The sequence below is a fragment of the Rhinolophus sinicus genome, linkage group LG07 (assembly GCF_036562045.2).
Source record: "Rhinolophus sinicus isolate RSC01 linkage group LG07, ASM3656204v1, whole genome shotgun sequence".
In the NCBI taxonomy this organism is placed as follows: domain Eukaryota; kingdom Metazoa; phylum Chordata; class Mammalia; order Chiroptera; family Rhinolophidae; genus Rhinolophus; species Rhinolophus sinicus.
In genome coordinates this window covers 71,947,768-71,971,868 of record NC_133757.1, presented here as the reverse complement: position 1 = coordinate 71,971,868, position 24,101 = coordinate 71,947,768, and the positions used below count along the sequence as shown (strand labels likewise).

The 24,101-nt window shown below is 48.0% G+C and overlaps 1 protein-coding gene across 5 annotated transcripts in view; it reads left to right on the top strand.

Moving 5' to 3' along the window:
* The window catches only part of MLLT1 (MLLT1 super elongation complex subunit), a 64,563-nt gene that overhangs the window by 7,830 nt on the left and 32,632 nt on the right, over positions 1-24,101 (top strand). For all 5 annotated transcript variants that reach the window (XM_074337673.1, XM_074337675.1, XM_074337674.1 and 2 more), the window contains exons 2-3: positions 1,359-1,539; positions 9,352-9,434. In XM_074337673.1, the coding sequence (XP_074193774.1) occupies positions 1,359-1,539; positions 9,352-9,434 (264 nt within the window). The remainder of the gene's footprint in view (positions 1-1,358; positions 1,540-9,351; positions 9,435-24,101) is intronic.

Genomic DNA, 24,101 nt, shown 5'->3' with positions numbered 1-24,101 from the left:
AGAAAGAGGGTGGAAAGCGCAGAGTGGGCGAGATCTGGTCTGGACCTGGGGTGGTGGTTCTGTCGGTTCCCTCGAGGGAGGGCTGGGGAGCCCAGCACTGGGGAGCGTCCTTTGGGAAGTGAGGCATCCACACCACCCACGACTTGCTCCTGGTTATCTCAGCACTTAGGAACAAGTGTCCGCTTGGCCTCTGCTTTCTTTGTATCATTCTTGCAGTTGATACTAGGTGTCAAGCTGGATCTGTTGGAAGTCCCTGGAGGATCTTAACCAGGAGAGTGGCTGTTTACAGTAGGTTCCCTGGCCCGGTGTTTTGACCCCCCTGGGTGTTGCCAGTGCTTTGAAGTTTTGGGGCTTTGCGTCCAGTGGAGTGGAACTGGCATGAGTTGCCTCGTTTCAGGGCAGAGCGTCAGACGTGTGTGTGATGCAGGGAGCCTGACTTGGGGCTGCGGGTCCCCCTGGGATCGGTCCCCAGCTGGCTTCATGCTCGCTCCTCTGTTCTCACCTTTCTACTTTTCAAACAGCCAGCGTTTGTGCGGATGACTAAGGTGACCTTGAGGGTGTCTGTTCTCTAGGAGGCATTCTGTAGGATGAAGGAGAAGGAAAAATGCTTTCATCAAGGAATATGGGTGGCGTGAGCAGGGAGGCAAGCTGGCAGAGTGGCTACGGGAGCAGGCCCTTGGGGGACACACCTGGGTTGGAGTCTCGGCCCTGCTCCCTCCCAGCTTAACCCCCTGTCGTGGGCCATTGACAGCTCACTCTTGAAGCCTCGGGCTCCTCCTCTGTACAAGGGGATAATTGCGGTTGCACTGTTGTGTCATGGAAGAGCTTGCTGGGAGTCCAGCCCTGGAAGGAGCCACTCCTGATGAGTCGACGTTAGAACAGAGCAGATGAACCACTAGCAAGATGAGTTCTGATAGTGAAAAATGCTAAGAAGACAGATGATGTGGTGGGGGGCGCTTCCATATTGGATGGTTAGAGAAGGCTTCCCTGAGGAGGTGACAGTCCAGCCGAGACCTCAGTGACGGGAAGAAGCCTGCCATGAGAAGGCCTAGGGCAGAGTACCCGAGACAGAAGGAGCCCCAGGTGCCCAGGCCCCGAGGCAGGCTGAGAGGCCGAGGGGGAGGACAGAGAGGAGATGTGGGGCCTGGCCTGGCCTGGGTGAGCTGGGGACAGGAGACACACAGAGCATGTGCTCAGGGCCTGCTGCAGGGGAATTCGGAAGCCATGGTCCTGCTCAGGGTTTCGATTTGCCGTGGCCAGTGCTGACCGTGCTGGGAAGTGACGAGGCAGGACAGACAGCTGGCAGTCCCTCCTCTGGGCTCTGTGCTGACCCTGTGCCTTCCTTTTTCTTCCACCAGTGCACTGTCCAGGTCAAGTTAGAGCTGGGACACCGGGCCCAACTGCGCAAGAAGCCCACCACGGAGGGGTTCACGCACGATTGGATGGTGTTCGTCCGCGGCCCCGAGCAATGTGAAATCCAGCACTTCGTGGAGAAGGTGGTCTTCCGGCTGCACGACAGCTTTCCCAAGCCCAAGCGTGGTGAGTGCCCCGTCCTCCCAGTTGGGCAGCCCGGCAGGGCTGAGCACCTTCGACACTACCCATTTGATAACCACTTTCTTCCTGGGGGGGCCTATGTTGTGAGCTTCTGGCTGGCACCCCTCAGCATGCCAGCATGCCAGTGAGAAGTTGCCCGGCCTGGATGCGGCCCTTCTCTGATCCTATGAAGGTCCCTCTCCCTCCCTTCTGCTTCTCCTTCAGCTGTTCAGTTCATTGCAGGGAAAACCCATAGGAGCTGGTGACTGTGTCTCATGTCATTATTTAGACTCAGGCTCTGAGAAGCCTCCAGAGAACGTAGTCAGTGACCAGGGGGTGGGAAGGGTGATGTACACCTACGTGGTGAGTAATCAGGAAATCGCTTATTGGGCCTACGTTTGATGACAGATGCCATTTTAAGAAGTCATGATATTTGGGGCAAAAAGCTTTTATAAAAGTCACTCGTTTCACCACTGTCTTGTTTCTTACGTCTTCCTTCTCTGTGTCACCCCTCAGACTGACGTTTGGTAAGCACAAGTGCCTCATTCACATTTTCCACAAAGACCTTGATTTCCTGTGACCTGGCAGTCTGACTGGGTTGAGAGAGAGGAACTCACCCAGTTTATGGGCATTGGAGACCACTTCCTGGGGAATTGGACGGGGAATTTGGGAACAAAGTTGGTGGCCATCTTGTGAGCTCTGTGAGGGCCATGTCCTTCTCACCATTGAGTCCCCAATATGAAGCCTGGCACGTCATAGGGATCGTGTGTGTGTGTGTGTGTGTGTGTGTGTGTGTGTGTGTGTGTGTATTACGCAATGCAATGTACCTTACCGATAACATCAATAGAAAGATGAAACTGGATTTGCTAGGAGTTAACATTTGAGATGGGTAGTTGACGCCATTAAATATTTCTTGAATGGGTATGTAGATAAAGGCGCGAAGGTCTTTCTGCTGCTGGGCTGCTGACCACGCTGCCAGCAGTACAGGTTTCGGGGCACCGGGGGCTGAGCCGTAGCCAGATGGATGGTCTCCGGCACAAGCAACAGCACCTCGTGGGACCCACTGGGGCCTGGGCCAGCAAATGGCTTACAGCCTAGTGGGGAAGTGAGTGAGCCATGTTACAGAAGCAGGACCTTTTGGTTCAGAGGGAAGGCAACTTGAGATTCCTAGTGGCATGGTAGCTATTTCTTTTTCTTCTGGTTTCTTCCGTCAGCTTTCAGCTGTTCCTTTCCCTCATTTGTCCTTTGCGAGTCTTCCCCTTCTCTCCTTTTCCTTCCTTCTTTCCTCCCTGAGCCTCTTGGAGGAGAGCAGATAGGGTTACTGACAACAGCAAATATCTATAATAATGAGTGATAATAGTACTTGCCCCTTATCAAGCACTTCCTGCAAGGTCTCTGTTCTCCTCACAACCCTCTTTTGCAGATGGGGGAGCAGGCGCAACGGGGCCAGGTAAGCTGCCTGAGCTTTAAAGCAGGAGTCTGCACGCTGGGCCCAGGGGATCTGGTAGCGCTGCCTGTTTTTGTTGGCACTGGACATGCCCATTCATTCAGGGAGCATCTGTACTTGCTGTCAAACTGACAGCAGAGTAGAAGCTGTGGCTGTCTTTCTCTTGGGCTGGGCCCTCCTTGTTTCTCTGGCAGCTTTCCCTCTGGTTCCTTCACCATCTCCCTCACTTGTCCTGTTCCCTTCTTGCTGCATGGGCCCAGTATGATGATTTCCATTTACCTTTACACTGTTGATTTCTTCTTCGTCCCCACAGGGTCAGTAACCAAGCAGCGACTAGAAGTAATACTCCTAGCAGTCTGCATTTATCCCATACTCGCTATTCTGTGTGCTGTGCTCATGACAGCCCTGTGACATGGGACCTCGCAGAATCCCTGCCAGGTAGATACAGAGACAGGTTCAGAGAGACCCGGTTAGTAACCTACTTGTGGTCTCATGGAAGCGGCACAGGCACGGTCTTGGAGCTCTAAGTACCTGAGAAATGGGTGATGAGTGAGGCCCACTTTCTTCAAGTGTCAGTTTGTGGGCGGAGTTTAAGTTAGTATATTTGAATGGTACTTGGTGCAAAGTCTGCCCAAGATGTATCAAATAGTAAATGGCAGGTTAGCTATTTGTTGTGTTGAACAAAGCTCAGTTGGGTTACACTTTGCCGTTGTCAATGAAGAATGGATCAGGTTAAAGAATGAATGAGTTTCTTCCAGGACTCCCGCCTCTGAAATTATACATTATGTCCTTGAAAAGAATCTTTAAAATCAAATATATGCACATAACAAATCCAACAGAAATGTGCTGGGTGGGAAGTTTCCATGTCCTGTCTCATCATTGGTCAGACTACCCCAGGGGCAATCTTTCTGGCCCTTTCTGGATTATGTCCTTCCTTAACACCTTAAATTAGTGGGAGTGAATTTGCTTCTTAGTTCTTGATTTTTCAAATTAAAAAAAAAAAGATTAACTTGCCAGCTTGAAAGGCTAGACGTTATACTAAACCACAACCCCCTTTATCCACTGTCTGCCCTAAACGTTCTATAAGTTAAGTGATTCGTCTTTGTGGCGATTGTCTTGATGGCTTTGAATGATGAGCAAGCCGCCTTACTTTTTGGATCCCCCACAAAGGCTCCCTGTCACCCTGTTTTTAGGAAGTCCTCTGGCCCCCAGGGGTCTAGCTCGCAGTTTCTTTGCTCAAAACACCTAAACAGCCTCAAGCTTCTAGCCTTTTTTTCGCTATTATTTTTCTCCTTAGCACCATCTTAACATATACATATATGTATATATACGTGTTACTTACTTACCTTGTTCATCTCCCCACCTCCTTCAAGTGAGAGATTTGGGTCTTGCTATTGTTTGCTTTTATATCATTGGTGCTGAAAGGACATGAGCAACACTGTCTTTCCTTGAACCTTTCACCCCTCCTTTTGGGAGCTACACTTGACATTGTTAAGGTTGTTGAACTAAAACTGAGACTTCCACGCCCAGATCAGAAATTGGCTAAAAGTTGGAAACCAGTAAGTGGTATTGACTTTATTGTCTCTGTTTACTGTCCGGCTGGTTAGGATGCCAGGATTTCATTCATCCTCCCTGTGAACTCAGGGCCACTCAAAGGACACTCAAGGTCATGTCAAGGTCATATGGGTTGTTATCATTCTTGGTTAAAATTTAGCCCTGTTTACTTTGCTTCATGTTTGTGCCCTGACTTTGTGAATGTCTTTTACTTCTCCTTTTTCTCTCATTGCATTGTGTGTTCATCGTACCTTCCCTTTTTTCCCCATCCTCAATCATTTCATTTAGATATTGGATTTCTGCCCCCTGCATATTTCATTCTGGTTCTCTTGTTTTTGTCTTTTTCTCTAATCAGGACTGACTCCTCTTGAGGCTACCTCCTTAGCTATGAACCCGGGGGGTTCCTTCTCCTGGGGGGATTTGTTACCCTATGTTTTATTGTTTTTTTCTTGTTTTTCTGAAGTAATTTCTCAAGTATTGTCCCAAGAAATTAATTATTTAGGAAATTTCCCAAGAAAGGTGTGTGGTAAATGAACTCTTTTGATACCTAGTATTTATTTGAAAGTGCCGTCGCTCTGTTCTCACACTGGAATGATAGTTTGGTTGGGCATAATATTCTAGTTTGAGAATTACTATCACTTAGGCTGTGAAAGAATTTGCTGCTTTGTTTTCAGAGAAGTCTGAGTTCTCGTTCCATTGCAGATGAGCTTTTTTCCCCCCTCTAGAGATATTTAAGATATTTTTTAATGATGTTTTTTAGGGTATTGTTTCTGGGTCTTTTTTTTGACTCGTCCTTGTGTTGGGTGCTTGGTGTCCTCCACTTAGCTCTGGAAAGTTTTCTTCTATTTCTTTGACAGGTTCTTTCCATCTGTTTATTATCTCAGTTTTCTCTTCCTCAGATGCTTATTACTTAACTTCTCTATGTCTAAACCTTGTATCTGTAAAGTGGGAACATGTTTATCTGCCTCTGGGTTGGTTCTAAGGATTAAATGAATGAATATGTATCAAGTGCTGACACCAGTGCCTGGCACATAAATACGAGCCGTTGGTAGCGTTTGTTTCATCTGCTGAATTGTTTCTTCATGTCTCACCTTTTTAAAATAAAAGTATTTTTGCTCTACATTCTGGGACATTTCATTGGCTTTATTTTCCAGTCTTTACACTGAAATGAAAAATTGTAAGTACTGTATTTGTAATACTGAAGAGTCCTTCCTTATTCTCTCATTTTCCTTTCTGAAAGTATTTTATTTTTATTTGTTGGTCATATCTTGGATTTAAGGACAATGACTCCAGTTTCCCTTTTGTTTTGTCTTTTCCCAAGTTCTCTTGTGGTCTTTAATGATTCCTGTTTCCTTGGGCTCTTTCCTGCAGGTGGGAACTCTTATTGAGCGCTGTTTGGGTCAGGATGGGTTGTTAACCAGTAGGTTCCTGGCTAGGGAGATGGGCCCCCCAATTTCCTAAATGAGGAGGGCTTTACTCTGGGTCCAGCTTTCATATTGTAGGCATTAGCTTCGTCCAGACAGTTGCCTTTTCTCCCGAGACATGGAACCACCTGGATTTCCCCAGAGGGAAGCTTGAAAATGCTTGTGCCTGGGGTTGGGGGTGAGGGTGGCGGTTGGTGGCGGCAGGAATCCCAGGGCTGTTGTTCAAATACAGCCTCTCCGTTTGTTTTTTTGTTTGTTTGTTTTTTTATAACTGTTTTACTGAGATAAAAGTGACACATGATAAAACTCACCCTTTTCATGTGTACAATTCAGTGTTTTTAGCGTATTAAGTTGTGCAGCCGTCACCACTCTGATTCCAGAACATTTTCATCAGCCCACAAATAAGCAAGCTCCTTGCCCAGCGTTAGCAGTCACTCCCTGTCTTCTTCCTGATCGCTTCTGCCCTCCACTGAGCCTGTAGATGCCACACCCCTGGCCTTTCAGGGTTCTGGCACCAGCTGGGCGCTTGCCTGCCTTGCAGCGCCCCATGGCATGTTCTGGGCTGCAGCTTCCTTTTCCTGTTTCCTTGCCCAGCATGCTCTCGTTCACTTTTTGCCTTCCAGAAATTTCTCCACTGCTCATATCACCTCCCTCCCCTTTCACTCTCCTGGCTTTATTTCCTATCGTGTTTGACTCACTTTGGTTTCTGTGGGCTCTCAGGTGGGATGGCAGGCCGGGGCATCCACTTGGTCTCCTGTGTGGGTTTGGAAGCCAGTACTCTGTGGTCCCTCTTTCCCATCTCTAAACAGATAGACATTTTTTAGCCTTGGAGTGCCTGTCACGTGATAGGCCTTTGGAGAGAGATTGAGAAACACACAGCAGATCTCTTCCTTCAAAGGGTTTGTAGTCTGGTAGGGACTTGGAGATCAGGTGTGACCTGTATATACTCTTGGAAAGATAACTTCCCTCAGCAGGGGAAAAAAGTGACCTGACAGTCAGAGGCCAAGGGAAGCCAGGTCTGTTGGTGCTAGGAGGTTGGCCCTGACTTGGGCCTTGGTGGCTCTTGGGATTTAGGCTGGGGGTGGGTGGGGAGGACATGGGCAGGGGGCGGAGTTGGGGGCAAGTCTGCAGGCCTCTCAGATGACCCTCCTCTATGGGGGATTTTGCAGTGAGGACGGGCCACCCTTCCTGTCTGCTCCACTTCCATGTTCCATCCTGGATTCAGATTAATTCAACAAGCATTCTTGTGTCTGCCAGGTGCCCGGCTCTGTGCTAGACTCGGGCGCAGAGGCCGACTGCAGGGTGAGAGGGGGCAGAGCACCAGGCAGGCAGCTTTCCTGCAGCTGGAGAGACCCCACTTCCTCCATGGTCTGTTCAGACAGGAGCGAGGGGCTCCGGGAGAGCTGGGCCATGACCGGCCTCCCAGGCCACGTTACTTCCTGCTCCTGGTCCATCCCCTCACTTGGTGTAGGACCTGAGGGAGGCGTGGCATGTGACCGCTCAGCAGTATTGGACAGATACTCAGTGAATGTTTTTGAAAGATCTCGTCCTGGGAATGTGACCCTGAGTGAGACGGAGCTGATAGACAGCTGAGAAAGATGGCCTGAGTGAGTACTGGCGTCCTGTGACTGAATGACACAAGGTGCTGGAGGCCTGTGGGAGGGGGCCGTGACCTGGAAATGGAGATGCTCCGAGCAGGGTCCAGGAGGAAGAGATCTGTGATCTGAGAGGTTCATTGAGCCTGGATCTTAGGACCTGAGGTCAGGCTGGTGAGGGATGGGGCTGGAGGGGATGCAGCGCCCTGAGGGACCCCTGGAGGGGCTCAGAGTTGGTCCTGAGGGTAGTCAGGAGCCATCAGGGGACACAGTCAGGTTTGCAGTTCAGAGCTGTCCTTCCTGCTGCCCATGCAGAAGATGCCCAGGAGTGAGCCTGAGGCAGGACAGCCAGCGAGGCTCTGGGCAGTGACCCACACGAGAGCCACGGGGCCGGGCAGTGGGGTGCATTCCAGGGCAGTTTGGAGGTGGACCTGGTAGTGCTTGGTGACAGGTGAGCTGTGGGAGGGAGGAGTTGGTGTCCTTAGTTTTTGGGCGAGTGGTGGGTGGCCTGGGTCCCAAGCTGGGACCCTGGGAGAGGTGCAGGTTTAGGAGGGCTGAGGAGGTGGTTTGGGGCGGGCTGCCTCCGAGGTGCCCATCCAGATCCCGGGAGGATGTCCGAGGAGCAGGAGATTGGCTGGAATAGAGATTTGGGGCCGAGGTCACCCGCAACAGCTCCTATCTGTGGGGCCAGCGGGGGTTCCCCAAGCCTGAGCCATAGCCCTCCCCTGCTCCCCTGGGGTTTGCACACTGGGGCCCACACAAGGCTGTCCAGCCAGCCCTGCTCTGGAGGGTTGCTCATGTCTGCAAGTCCACCCTGCACGGCAGTTTTGTTTGGATAGATGAGATACGAGATATTTGAGATATATGATATTTGATGAGATTTTTGAGAGCTGAAAAGGTTATTTTTAAAGAAGAATCTTATAGTGTTTTAATTTTAAAAAGTCACGTTTCATTATGTTCCATGGACTGTTTTTCAGCAATTATCTGACCGGTAGAGACATGTGCATTAAGATTTGAACAATTGGCAGGATTTTGTTTGTCTCAATAGTGGCTGCCTCTGGAGAGGGTGGGGTGGAGGTCAAGGAGGATTACTGTTCTGGCTTTTTCTTCAAAGTGGGCAAACAGTATTTTTATGTTACTGACGTAATGGAAGTGTTACGTGTCAAAACATTGACAATGCATTTTGGAGGGTGAGATTGCGGAAGATTATTTTACCTGTACTTTGCTGTTCTTAGTTTCAACTTTTTTTTAATCACTGGGCTAATCAGTCTGTTAGTGTCACTTGGGAACGCTTTTGTTAGGTGCTAAACTGGACCCAGGGGAGAGTCCCAGCTGAGACGAGGCCATCTCCGTCTCCTGGTATTAGCACACGTGTTTGAGCGAGGGATTGAAGGAGGTGGACGCTGTAGTGTGCACCGCCCTGCCTGGGAGACCGAGGCCCACTGGGTCTGGCCCCTCCCCTGTGTCACGCTCACTGCTCTGAATTGGTTGAACTTGAGCAGCCAGTGGCTGCTCTGCCTTAGCTAGTCTCCTGTCCCTTCCTGATAGCTGTCCCACCATCGCGTGTTGGGGTCTCCTTTCTCCTGCTCTGCTCCTTTGATTCCCTGTGACCCCTTTGCATGGAATTCAGCACATGATTCAGTGCTCACATGGGGAGTTGGCCTCCTGGAAAGCTGTGCTCCTGTGAAGACAGGGAGTCCCAGAGAGCAGGAGCAGAGGGTGGCGGTCTTCCTGCTGCTGGTGACTGGGCTTTTGAACAGGCAGGAAGCTGACGGATGCATTTTCCCTTTCTTTTTAGTGTGCAAGGAGCCCCCCTACAAAGTGGAGGAGTCGGGTTATGCTGGTTTCATCATGCCCATCGAGGTGTACTTCAAAAACAAGGTAGGATCCTTGAGTAGCAACAGGAAGGACGCACAGTTCACCAAAGAGGAAGTAGAACCGGTGACGCACGGTGACAGAATTCTGGGATCACTGGTGGCAGAGACGTCTGTGCTAGAGCCCTGGTGGGCCAAGTGTTGCGTCTACGTCTCCCGCGGAAGGTGGGGGCCAGGAAAATGGGCACGCTGTGGCGACAGGTGGGAGTGGCAGTGGGTGTGGCCTCTCTGGGGATCACCCGGCCCACATCCTAGTCGGTGGTCCTGAAAGTATGCAGGGTCCCTGTCAGCGTCGACATGCTGTGACAGGGCCCGATTCCTTGACGGGTCCTAGAGGGTTAGTCCCTGGGCCGTGAGGAGGAGTGCAGATCTGGAAATTCTCTAAATGCCCCACAGTAGGTGATGGGTTAGATAAATTTATGGTGCGTCTTCCGAATAGAATCTTTGATGACCTGGTGTGGGACAAAGTTTTTAATATTAATGAATGAAAAAGCAGGTTATATGTGTACTGTTTATAGGAAAAAGGAATTACTGTATATATTAAAAATATTAATGGGTGACCTGGGTGGTAGGATTACAAGTGGTCTTTTATTTTCCTCCATGTATATTTTCTAAACATTTACAGTGAATATATATGGGTTTCTATTGTATCAGTCCATTCGGGGTGCATAACAAAATACCATAGACTAGGTGGCTCATAAACAATGGAAATGTATTGCTGACAGTTCTGGAAGCTGGAAGGCCAAGGTCAAGGTGCCAGCCCCCCTTCCTGTGACCGAGTCCTTGCTGGGTCCTAACACGGACGAAGGGACGAGACGTCTCTGGGGTCTCTTACAAGGGCACTGATCCCATTCATGGGGGCCTCCCCCTCAGGGTGTAATCACCTCCCAAAGGACCACCTCCTAACACCATCACCTTTGGGGCTTAGGATTTCAACATGTGAATTTTGGGGGATACACATTGAGATCATAGCTTTTGTCTTTTTTTTGTTAAGCCTAATTAAAGTAAAAATGCCTTCTTGGTAGCCTGCCTCTGCTCCTTCTCACAGGCGCCACCAAGAGGCCATGGTGACCTTTACTGGCTCGGAGGTGGCTTGGCCGTGGCGGGTGCTTTTTCCCAAGTGCAGTTAGACTGGCTGCAGGCAGCTCTGCTGTCTTTCAGGAAGGAGCTCTCCCTGGGGCCTGCAGATGCCACCACTCACTTAATGAGTCCCTTGTTTCCACCTGACTCCGCCGCAGACCACCTGGTGTCAAGGACCTGTGGGAATGGAGCTCAGGTGTGCTGCCACACTGGGGGCTGAGTGACATTTCAGCAAGTGCCGCGCAGCGGGGTTTGGCTCTGGGGCCTCCGAGAGCCTCGTTCTCAGAAGCCTGGATCGCCTGAGGCTTTCATGGAACTGAGGCCTGAGGGTCCTGCTGACCGGCGCCCTTTAGAGCGGAGCCCAGCCTGTCTGCGCAGGCAAAGGCTCTGTCCATCCTTTCAGCAGGGGAGACGCTGCCCTGTGGGGGGCAGTCTTCCCACTGCCTGCTTAGGGAGGCCAGGCCAGGGCCACCTCTGGGCCTGGGGAGAGTGGAGAAGGGGGTGGGGAGTGGAGCGGTCCAGGGACCCATGCTGGGGACTGTCCGGGCAGCTGTCCCAGCCTGTCCAGCTCCCTGTGCGGAGCCTGTGGAGAGGAGATAGTGAAAGTGGCCCCTTGGGCGGTTGGGGAGACAGCCCCTTTGCAGAAGGCACCAGTGGCCCTGGGCACTGGTATTCTAGGGGGCGGGCGGTGGTCACGGAATCCTGGTGGCCAGTGAAGCTCATCTCTGGGTTTCGAATAAATTCTTTTGAGGTTCAGAAGTGGTTTTGGATCCCACGGGTCAGCGAGCTTTTGTGTTTCGAGACCTGTCTGGTCCCTGACATGCAGACCTTCCTCTCCCTCCCTGCGGTGGTGCCCACTGAACTTCCCGTTGTCCCCAGGCTCTGCCTGGAGGCTCCAGCTGACCCAGGTGGAGGGGGCATCACGCTGAGGATGGACGGTAACACAGAGGTGGCAAATGGGTCTTAGCGCCGTCTCTCCTGGCCCAGGGGATCTTTGCTGGTCTCCAGGTTGGGGAGAGGCAGGGGTCCTTGGTGCCTGTGCTTCAGCTCGGGCCTTTCCCTGTGGTGGCCTCTGCGGCCTCTGTTAGTGCCTCAGACTTCTCAGGGATGGTGGTGAGGTGCACAGGTGCTTGCTCTAAAGGGCACAAAGGGAAGTGGTGGCTCCTTGGGGCAGCACCTCTCAACGCTCACCTGAGCATGCTGACCTGGGCCTTGGTACGGAGTCCCTGACGCTCTCCCAGGTCCTGGCCCTGGTAGGGAAGGGAACGGGCGACTCTCTGACCATTGGAATCATGCCCCTGTGGGGCCTTGAGAGGGCTGAGAGGGCCTCTCTCTGCATGTCCTGAATCCCTGTGTGCGATTTCAGGACCTCTGGACTTGCCTACTTGGGGTGTGGGGGTTCAGGGTGTGCCTGTGCCTGTGTGTGTCTTTCGCAGGCAGTGCAGGACCCTGTGCTCCTAGTTCCTTGGCAAGGCCCTGAGGTGCTGTCCCCAGCTGTCGCCACTACCCCAGGTGCCCCTTTAGAGGGAGCATGGTGCGCTTCACCCGTGTGAGCACCCCGCCGTCATGGCAGCAACTGGTTTTATGTTAAGGGGTTTTATTCTGATCCAGTTTCTTGAGATATAATTGACTACAGTAAAATTTTCCCATTGTAGGTGTAGTAGGTTTTTCACGTTTCAGAACGTGTTTTCATATGAATGCTGTTGGAGGATGGCTGGCTTTTCCATAGCAAAACATGGTCACGTTCCATGGGGTACTTGTGTGACCAGTTCCTACAGAGGCTGTGTGGCAGGGCCCAGAGTGCCGCCGTGAGCCCATGCTCAGAGCTGCAGCGTGTTCTCTCGCTCAGGACAAATGCTGGGCGCTGTGCTCTTTCCCTGGTCGCTGGAGTCTTCTGCTCCTGGTGCTGGTTTTGCTCTCAGAGCTGGAAGGGGGGCCTGCACTGAGCGTCTGTGGGAGGTGAGGCCACCACGGGAAGGGCCTGGGGTACAAGTGCAGTCACAGGTTCTGTGGGTCCTCAGCCTCCTCTGCTGAGCGGGTGCCTAGTCTCTACACAGGCCCCAGAGGAAGGTCATGTCCACGGTGTGTGGATGAAGGCGCTCCTGGGTGCTCAGTCGTGTGCTCAAGGCCACCCAGTAAGGGTGGTGCTGGGATTTGAACCAGCAGAGCCTGTGGTCTGTCCTATGTGCACACCCTAGACAGGCTCGAGCTGGAACAACAGCTTCTCCTGAGTTCTGGCTTTTGCTGCTGTCTGGGTGACATGGACGGTTATTTTATGTATTGTGTTCTGCAAATGTTGTCTAAATGTGGGTCCCTGCTTAGAAGTTTTGTAAAGATCAGACAGTTGTGGAGAAGTGAGTGCTGGTTCATTGAAAGCAGCTTATACGGGTTTGCAATAGGGTGAAAAAGGGTCACCAGGAATGGACCCGCTGACAGCTTTCCTACCCAGGGGTAGGCAAGGGTTGCATTTGGTTTTCAGCCATGACTTACTCCTTCGCTGCAGGTAGGGTCAGTGGATTTGTGAGGTAGGAAGCGGAGGGGGCAGTGACTGCTCGGATTACTTCTCTGGGCCTCAGTCGCCCTGTCCATAGATGGGCTTCCTTGTTGTGTCCGCTTCTCCGGGCTGTTTGGAGACTCACGGAGAGATGGACGCTAAAGCTCCGGGCCCAGTACCGGCACAGATGAGGCATTCCGTAAGTGTGTGTTGTTACTGTTGCTGCTGAGGCGGGGTGCCTCTTTCCAGTTAATCTGGGTAAGAGGTGAGGGGCCACGTGGCCTCGGATGCTTCAGGTCCAGAGGTCAAGTTCTCAGAGGCGAAGAAAGACGATTTTGGCTTCTCTGGTACATGGGGTGGATGTACATCCAGAGCAGAAAGGACACTTTCTTAGACACCAGACGTTTTCTTGTGTGACCAGCGGTGTTTTGAGCTGCGCTTGACCCTAAGTATGACATTGCCTTTGAAATGAAGGAATTCTGTTTTATGTGGTGTTTGGCACTAGAACTTATCTGAGGCCGCCTTCCGTTTGACCTGTTGGCAGGATGCTCTTTTACAGATAAACGACTCCTTTTCCCCCGAGTAAAAAAAATGGGGTGGAGGGTGGGCTGTGTCTGATTACAAAAGTGGTATTTGTACATCACTGAGCTGTTTTTGCTCAGTGCCACTGCTGATGCCAAATGAGAGGGTTTTTGTTTTTTTCCTTTCTGAAACCAAACATACCAAACGGTCTTTTCCAATATGACTTCTCCAACTTTCTGATTCTCCAGACATCAGCGGAGTGCCCAGCAGTTCATTCCGTTCTGATATGATCTGCCTGGAGTTATCGCAGATCCCACAGGTTAGGGGCTCAGCCCCACAGGACTGCCCCCACTTCTATAAATGAGGGGTTTCCGTGACCCTCTCCTCAGGTTCCCTAATTTGCTAGAACAGCTCACAAAGTTCTGATAAACATTTTACTTATTGTTACTCGTTGATTATAGGGGACACAACTCAGAAACAGCTGGGTAGAAGAGATGCCTGCATGGGGCAATGTGGGGGGCAGGCGTGTGCCGTTTCCCGGTGCTCCCGCCCAGCACCTCCACGTGTTCAAGTACCCGGAAGCTCTCCAAACCACGTTGTTTGGGGTTTCTGTGGAGGCTTCACTATGTGGGCGAACTCAGTCAGCTCATTGGCCATTAGTGATTGACGCAGTGGCCAGCCCCTCTCCCCTCCCTGGAGGTTGAAAGTGGGGCTGAAAGTTCCAAGCTTCTATTTAAAGCTTGGTCTTTCTGGGACCAGCCCCATGCCAAAGCTATGTGGGGACCCACCAAATTACCTCATTAGAATAAAAGATACTTCTGTCATCCGTGACTCAGGAAATTCCAAGGGTTTTAGGAAATCTGTGGGACGAAATGGGGACAAAGACCAAATATCTTTCTATGAGACCACAATTAATAAAAATAATTGATGAGGTGAAATTGATTCAACATACAATTAACTGTTTTAAGTGCACAATTCATTGGCATTTAGTGCATTCACAATGTGCAGCCACTACCTCTCTAGTTCAAATTTTTTAATTCCGCATTTTCCCTACCCCCACCTTCTGCAACCTCTAGCTTGCTTTGTGTTCTATGCTAGACATTTCCTATAAAAGGAGTAACCCACTGTGTTCTCTTGTGTCTGTTCTTTTACTTAGTGTACGCTTCCCAGGGTCATCCATGTATGTGTTAGTGCGTCTCTCCTTTCTATGGCTGAGTAATGCTGTGGTACAAACAGTCCGTTCTCGTTACTCGCAATGGTGATGTCCTGTCACCACGGGCATTGCCGCGAGGGGGAATAGAGGGTTAGGTTCCCGCAAGCCTCGGGCCATGATGCTTGCAGCTGCTGATCAGTACACAAGCCGAGCTGTAGCTAACATACGCTGTTGATTCATTAAAATTGGATTCACAAGCCAGCAGCGCTGTAACTCATGCCCCAACCACGCTTATCTGAAAACTGTTTTCTCTGGAAGGCGCCTCACAGGCCCTCTACACAGCACTGCAGCGCTATGCTTGGGGCCATTTCAAACTGCAGAATCTCCAGCAAAAAGCACAAAAATGCAAAAAGCAGGGCACTCACTATACGAGGAAGACACTGTTTACTGTCTGAGCGGAAATAAGGAGACAGCGCGTCGCCTTGTTCGACGTCAGCTGGCACTGAGCACGTTCGGCAGCTTAGTTTTCACCACGATGCGTGTCTGTAAATGAGTGTGAAAACCACGAGTGCTGGTTTGGATTATAAATAAGTTCTAGTGTAAAAGTGAATTTGTAAGCATGGCACCCACGAATAATGGAGATCTACTTACCAGGAGTTGTTCACCTGTCCATCTGTTGGATGCATTTTGGTCATTTCTGCCCACTCCTCTGTGAATGTCCCTGTACGTGGACATGTTTGAGTACCAGTTTTCAGTTCCTTGGGTGGCTACCTAGGCGTGGAATTGCTGGGTCTTATGGTGATTCGTGTTTAGCTTTTTGAGGAGCTGCTGAACTGTGTTCCACAGCGGCTGCGCCAGTTTATGTTCCCGCTAGCAGTGCACGAGGGGTCCAATTTCTCCACGTCCTCTGCAGTACTTGTCATTCTCCTGTCTTTTGTTACAGCCGTCCTGGTGGTATGGAGGCCCATCCGTGCTGTAGCGTATGGCAGCGTTTCACTGCTTTCTAAGGAGTAATATTCTGCTGTGTTCATGGACCACACGTGTCACCCGTCCACACTTGGGTTGCTTCCACATTTTAGATGCTGTGAATAATGCTGCTATGAACATGAGTATTTAAATATCTCTTTGAGACCCTGCTTTCAATTCTTTTGAGTATATACTGAATGGTGCAATTGCTGGATAGTATGGGAAATCTATTTTTAATTTTTTGAGGAACCACCAGGCTGTTTTCCACTGCAGCTGTCCCATTTTTCATTGTTACTAACAGTGCACAGGAGTCCAGTTTCTCCAAATGCTTCAACACGTGTTTTCTCTTTTTTTGATACAATCCATAATAATGGGTGTGAGATGATATCTCCTGGTTTTGATTTGCATTTCTCCAGTGATTGGTTAACGTCTTTTCATGTGCTCATTGGGCATTTGTGTGTCTTCTTTGGAGAAATACCTGTTTGAGTCCTTTGCCTGTTTTTGAATTGGGTTGTTTGTTTTTTTGGTTGTTGAATTTTAGGCATTCTCTATATAGTCTAGCTATTAATCCCTTATCAGATATATGATTTGTAAATATTTTTTCCCATTTTGTCAGTTGCTTTTTCACTCTGTTGATCACGTCCTTTGATGCATAAAAGTTTTTCATTTTCATAAGTCCAATTTGTCTATTTTTCATTTTCTTACCTGTGCCTTGCCTATATCATATCCAGGAAATCATTACCAAATTCAGTGTCATGAAGCTTTTGCCCTATGTCTCCTTCTAAGAGTTTTATAGTTTCAGCTCTTACATTTGGGTATTTGGTCCATTTTGAGTTAATTTTTGGATATGGCGTTAGGTAAGGGTTGAATTTCAGTCTTTTAGATGTGGGTGTCCAGTTTCCCAGCACCATTTGTTGAGCAGACTGTTCTCTCCCCATTGAATGGTCTTGGCGCCCTTGTTGAAAATCATTTGACCATGTATATGAGGGTTTATTTTGGGGCTTTATGCCAGTACTACAGTGTTTCAGTTACCATAGTTTTATAGTAAGTCTTGAAATCAGGAAGTGTGAGTCTTCCAACTTTTGCAGAATTATTTTGGCTATTTGAGATCCTTGAGATTCCATATGAATTTTAGGATAGGTTTTTCTATTTCTACAGAAAATGTCATGGGGATTTTGATAGAGATTGCATTGAGTCTATAGGTCACTTTGCATAGTATTGACATTTAAACAATCTGAAGTTTTCCAGTCCATGAACATGGGATAGTTTTCCACTTATGTCTTCTTTAATTTCAGCAGCATTTTGTAGTTTTCCTTTTACAAATCTTTTATCTTCTTGGTTTAGTTAATTCCTAAGTATTTTATTTTTTTCAGTGCTATTGTGAAAGAATTGTTTTCTTAATTTTTTTTCACATTGTTCATGTAGGTATATAAAAATGGAACTGACTTTTTGTGTGTGTTGATTTTGTATCCTGCAAGTTTGCTAATTTGTTTATTCTAACTGTGTGTGTGTGTACTCTTAGGGTTTTCTACATATAAGAGCATATCATCTGTGGACAGAGATAATGTAATTTCCTCCTTTCCAATTTGCTTGCCTTTTTTATTTTATTTTTTCTTGCCTAATGCACTAGCTAAGACTTCCAGTATTGTGTAGAAGTGGTGAGAGTGGGCATTCTTGCCTTGTTCCTGATCTTAGAGGAAAAACTTTTAGTTTTTCACCATTGAGTGTAATGTTGCTGTGGGTTTTTCATATGTGGCTTTTATTATGTTGAGGTAGTTTTCTTCTGTTTCTAGTTTGTTGAGTGTTTTTATCCCGAAAGAGTGTTGAATTTTGTCAAATGTTTTCTCTGCTTTTATTGAGATGATCACGTGATTTTTTTGAAAATTTTTGATTTTTTGGGGTAATATTGCTATCCCTCAGATAATTTTAAACTTAGGAAAAAACTGTTTAATACAATGTAGGCCAGGGGCTGTGTTAGGCATTTTACACAATAGTTCCCATAATCCTCACACAGCTCCACAAAGGGGTTGGAGAAATTGGAACCCATTTTACAGGTGGAAAAATGAAAGATTAGAGAAGTTAACCTGCTCACGGTTCACGGTCATGACGTGGGAGAGCCCAGAGTGATCTGCTCTGATCTTCCATCTGAATTTGGTCTTCTGTTCTTCCTCCTGGTGTACTTTCTCTCCTTTTCCATAGTCCTTAAGTGAACATGTGTTTACTTGTCTAATGTCTGCACTACCACTAGAATGTAAGATCTCGAGGGCAGGGCCTGTCAAGTACCTTTAGCACAAAGATGGTACTTGGTAAATATTTGTTGAACGAATGACTAAATGGATGAACCAGATTGATTCTAGAGGGGACATCTATTGTCTGTCGGGAAACCTTATGACACAACTAGTGTGTAAGTGCACCCCCACCTTTTAAAAATTGAGGTGAAATACACATAACATAAAATTAATCATTTTTTTTCTTTTTCTTTTTTTCAGTGAAATTAAAATTAATCATTTTTAAGTGAACAATTCAGTGGCATTTAATGCATCCACAGTGTTGCACCTCTGACCACCTCTGTCTAGTTCAAACATTTTCTTCACCCCAAAAGGAAACCTTGTACCCATTAAGCAGTTGTTCCTCATGTGACCTTTTTTGTCTGGCTTCTTTCACTTAGTATAACTGTTTATGAGTTCGTCTATGTTGTGGCATGTATCAGAACTTCATTCTTTTTCATGACTGAATAATGTTCTGCTGTGCCTATATCAGTTTGCCTTTCCATTCATCTACTGATGGACACTTGGGCTGTTTCCACCTTTGGCCGTCATGAATCACGTGCTGCTGTGAACACGTGTGTACATGTCTGAGTACCACTTTCAGTTCCTTTGGGTGTATATATATATATACACACACCTAGAAGTAGAATTGCTGTGTCATATGGTAATTCTATGCTTAACTATTTCAGGGACCGCCAGACTGTTTTCCACAATGGCAGAACCATTTTACATTCCTACCAGCAGTGTTATAAAGGTTCCATTTTTCCACTTCTTTGCCAACACATGTTATTTCCTATTTATACTCATTTTTTAAATTACAGCCGTCTTACTGGGCATATGAAATGTGGTTTTGATTTGCATTTCCTAGTGACTAATGGTCCCGAGCATCTTTTCATGCCTGTTGGTCACGTGTATGTCTTCTTTGAAGACACGTCTGTTCCAGTCCTTCGCCCATGTTTGAGGTGCATAGTTTCTCTTTCTGTTGTTGAGTGGTAAGAGTTCCTTATGAGCTCTGGATAGGTGCCCGTTTTTCAGTTCTGACAGGAAAGCACGTTGCGGGGCAGGATGAACGTGTGACGTGCACTTCCTTGAGTTGGGAGCCAGCTCATTGAGGGAGAGCCAGGTTGTCGCCCTCTGGGCACATGTCGACCCAGAAGCCTCTGTATGTTGTGGCTGAGTCGTTCCTTTGGAAAGTGAACTGGGCGTGGGCTGTGGCCTGGGAGAGCATGCTGGTGCTGCCCTGGGACAGGCCCCGTGTCCTGGACGCGTAAATTGGTTCCTAGGTGTCCTAGGACTGATCAGTGAGGAGTCTTGCTGACATGCTCCCGTTATACCTGCTCACTGTCCTGGAGTTGGCCAGTGGTATTTGAAGCCTGTCTTGTTCCAATCAGTGAAGTACCTGTTGCACCTGGGCTGTCCACTAGAAATATGCAAGCCACACATGCAATTTAAAATTTTTCAGTAGCCACATTAAAAAAGGCCAAAAGAAACAGGGAAACTAATTTTAATAATGTAACTTATTTAACCCAAAATATCAAAATATTATCATTTCAATATGTGGTCAGTATTTTAAAATTGCCAAGCTATTTTACATTCTTTTTTTCATACTAAGTCTTTGCAATGCTATTGCACATCTCAGTTTGGCCACTAGGTTTTATCAGAAAGACTTGGTGTGCGCTTAGGTTCTGCAAAATTCAGAGTCAAAGAGAGATGTAGATTCACAGACCCAAATTGCTCCAAATGTGTATAAAGATCTTCTAGTAACTCAACTGAGTATGGGCTTTTTAACTTTGAATTTTGCAATAATTTTACAAACAGAAGAGTTGCATAGATCGTACCGAGTTCCCTTATACTTCACATCCTGCTTCCCTAAACTTAACACCTTACCTGACCACTGTATGTGATCAAAATGAAGAAATTAACTTACGCTTGCTGCCAACAGATGTTCCTTGGATTTCCCCGTTTCCTACTAATGTTGGTTTTCTGTTCTACAATCCACTCCAGGATCCTCAGTTGCATCTGGCTGTCATGTCTCTTTCACCTCTCTTGTCTTTCATGGCCGTGGAGTTTTTGAAATGTGCCAGTGAGACATTTTATAGAATGCCCCCCACTTTGGGATTGTCTGGTGTTTTCTCATGATTAGACAGGGGTTGTAAATTTTGGAAAGACAACCACAGAGATTAAAAGCCCCCCTTGTCATATCACAGTAGGGCAGATTTGATATTCCTGGGGGTGTTAACCTTGACCCAAGGCTAAGGTGCTGTCTGCCAGGTCGCTCCTCTGTAAAGTTACTGTCTGACCCTTTCCATGCTCAGAAGTGAGTCCCTCAAGGGCAGCCCACTCTCACGGGGTGAGAAAGTAAGCTCCACATCCCAGGGAACATACTTAAAGTCACCACTGTAGCTGATGCCCTTTTGGGGGCAGATGCTTTGAAACTATACAGATCTCCTGTTTCTTTTTCATGTTTTATCCATAGTTTTAACATTCGTCCATCAGCGGTGTTTGGTGGTGATTTCTATTTCCTTCATTCCTTCTACATTTATTAATTGGGATTTTCCTGGAAGGAAGGGTTGTCCCTTCTACCCCATTTATTTAACTGCTGTTCAGTCAGTTATTTATATCAATATGCATTCATGGACATTTGGGTTTTTTTCCCTTTGGGTTATAATCCAGTCCCGCTGTTATTTATTTTGTTCAAATTGTGCTCCTGGGGTGGGCAGGAACTTCCACAGGTTGGCCCCTGTGCCTTTTCATCGTGTTCCCATGGGTTTTTGGGTGCTTCCTCACTTTCTGGCACCCGGAGTACTCCAGGCTCATCTTGGTTTTCCTCTGCCCCAGCCCTAGAATCTGCCATTTCTCGAAGGAGCCCTGGTCCCTTTTATTGGAGAATGGTATTTAAAAGCCAAGATCTGTGAGTGAAGTGTGTTCATTGCTCCTGGGGTGGCATTGTGTTTAGCCCCTCATTTGACAGAGCTGGGAAATGTATGCGTGCACACTGACCCCCACTCCCACGTTTATTTCTGTACCTATCTGTCTGTATATTAAAATAGGCATCAGTTCGTGCCCATGCCTCCAACTGCCATCCAGCACCACTGAGGTCATTCGAGCTCTGTTGCTTGTTTTAAGTTCTTTCTCTGAAGGAAGAAACCTGGCTCTCATGATTTACAATATATTTGCTTATTGGTTTAACCCTAGTCTACCTGGAAGGTAGTTTCAGGATTGCTAGTTTCAGGATTGGTAGTTCAGGATTGCTGCTGCTCACCATTGCTCCTGTGAGAAGTAAGTTTACCAGCCAGAGAACAGTGTCTGGATGTCATTCTTCCTGTCTTTGCCCTACCAGTGTCCAGTTAGAACCTTGCTTGACTGACTTATTGTGACACTCTCTTCGTCCATCTGTGTCAGCGTGGTTGTGTCATACATTTGTGGTATCATTAGATGCATTAGTCACAGCCTGCACCCCATCTTGGGTCCCCTGCCCCAGCCCATCTGGTTATTATTATTCTTATTTTTGTTTGTGTTCAGTGAAATTCACTCTGGGTTTTGACGTGCGTGGAGTCACGCTCGCACCATGATGGTTCCACACAGAACTGACCCATGCCCCACGCCCCTTTCCGCTGTCCCCTTGAAGCCAGCTCTAACCACAACCCTCGGGCTCTAGAAACCACTCAGCTGTTTTCTGTCCCTGTAGTTGTGCCTTTTCCAGAATGTCATATAAATAGACGCACACAGCATGCGGCCTTTGTGTCTGGTTTTTCTTACTTAGCTAGACGCACTTAAGATGCACCTGTGTCATTGGCGTGAATGAAGAGTTCGTTCCTCATGATTGTGTAGTCGTGCTGCTGTTTGTCCATTCACTGGTGCAAGGACACCTGGGTACGTTCCAGGGTAAGAGGAAAGTTGCCCTAAACGTTTGCACACAGGTTTTTGTGTGTACGTACGTTTTCAGTTCACCTGGGTAAACACCAGGTGTGGGACTGCTGGATCTTTGGGACAGGCTTGTATGTTTACCTTCACAAGAAACTGCGTGACACTTGTCTAAAGTGGCTGTACCCCTTTGACCGTCCCCAGCAGCAGATGAGGGTTCTTGTGGCTCTGCATTCTCGCCAGCACTTGAGAAGGTCGGTGATTTTCTTTCTGTCTTGCTGATGGGTGTGTAGTTACTCTCTCTTTTTAAAAATAGCTTTATTGAGATATAATTTATACACCATGTAATTCATCCATTTAAAGTGTACATTTCGTTAGTTTTTAGTATTCTCAGAGCTGTACAACTATCACTACTAACTCTAGAACATTTTCGTCACCCTAAAAAGAGACCCCATCCCCATTAGCAGTCACTCCCCACCCCCTCCCCCAGCCCTGGGCAAGCACTAATCTACTTCCTGTCTCCGTGGACTTGCCTGTTCTCAACATTTCATATGAACGGAGTCACATCCTATGTGACCTTTTGTGACTGGCTTGTTTTATTCAGTGTGATGTGTTCAGGGTCCTTCCACATTGTAGCGAGTGTCAGTGCTTCACTCCTTTTCATGGCTGAGTCATAGTCCTTTGTGTGGAGGAACCATATTGTGTCTTTTCATCTGTTCAGTTGATGGGTATTTGGGTTGTTTTCAGCTATTAGCTAGTTTGCGTACACGTTTTGTTCTGTGGATATGTGTTTTTATTTCTTTTGGGCATATGCCTAGGAGTGGAATTGCTGGGTCTTTTGGTAATGCTGTGATTAACTTTTTAAAGAACCTCCAGACGGTTTTCCACAGCGCAGGAGGGTTCTGATTTCTCCATGTCCTCGCCAACAACACTTTGTCTGATTATAGCCATCCTGGTGGGCGTGAGGTAGTGTCATTAGGTTTTGTTTTGCGTTTCCCTGATGGCTGATGGCACTGAGCATCTTTTCGTGGGTTTTTTGCAATTCATGTATTTTCTTTGGTGAAGTACCTTTTCAGAATTTTTGCCTTTTTTTTAAATTAGGGTAATCGTTTTCTTATTGTTAAGTTTAAATAATTCTTTATATAATTTGGATACAAGTGGTTTATCCGGTATATGATTTACAAATATTCTGTTCAGGTCCATGGCTTGTCTTTTTGTTTTCTCAACTGTATCTTTTGCCCAGCAAAAGTTTTGAATTTTGGTAACCCAGTTTATCATTGTTTATTCTTTTATGGATTGTGCTTCTGGTGTTGTGTCTAAAAACTCTTTGTCACACCCCAGTCCCATGAGTTTCCTTTTGCCACCCACTGGCAGTTGGCACCAAACCCCTGTTTAAAGAGGCAGAAGGAAATTGCCAATAGCATGATGGCGTTGAGTAAGGGGATGCCACCATCATTGATTCTTTGCAGTTGAGGGTTTGTTTTTTTTTTAGAAAAATTTGTGTATTTACAATGAGGAGGAGGAATTGCTTTTCCTCTGTTCTTTGTTGCAGTTTCATTGATTGATTCACGAAGCAGGGATTTACTGAGTCTAGGACACACTGGGACCCAAGTGGACACGGTCTCACGTCCTGAGGAGCTCCCAGAGCGACGGGGGCGAGAGATGCGAATCACACGGCAGTGAAGTGGCTGCCTCAGAACAAGGCGTCCGTGTGCTGACGCGCGGTGGGGGCTGCCAGTGTTGCACAGCCACCTAGTTACAAAGGGCTGGGGTGCTGTCTGGCAGGTTTCCCTTAGGAAGCGAGCTTTACTCAGAGACTTGTGGGTAGGGAAGAGGCAGCTGGGCAGAGAGGACAGGAAACCCCCCTTTCCCAGTGAAAGCTGCGAAGTGTCAGGACATTTGGGTTTAGAAGGGAGGCTGGGCTAGGCAGGTGAGGTGGGCAGGGCCACTCATCCCAGCACGTTGGGGAGCCATCGGAGGGTTATGCTGGGGAAGAATGACGTGATCAGACTTGCTTTATAAAAGGGCCTCTTGGCCTGTGTGTGGCGCGGGGATGTGCTGCTAGACCCTCCATGAAGGGGCGATCCCTCTGACCCCTGTGGGCTCTACCTCTTCGGGCATGAGGTCTCTGGCCGCTCCTTCAGAATCCTCAGGGAGTCGTTGTCTTCTGCCCAGACGTCCCAGATTGTTTTGTGGTAGCACGGTCACATTGGGAAGCAGCCTTTCCAGGAAGTAATTCAGTGGCTGCCAAACAGGAAATACTTGTCTGAATTCTGTTAGGAAGCAGGGTCGGTACCTCCGGGGGGGGGGGGGGGGGGGCGGGGGACC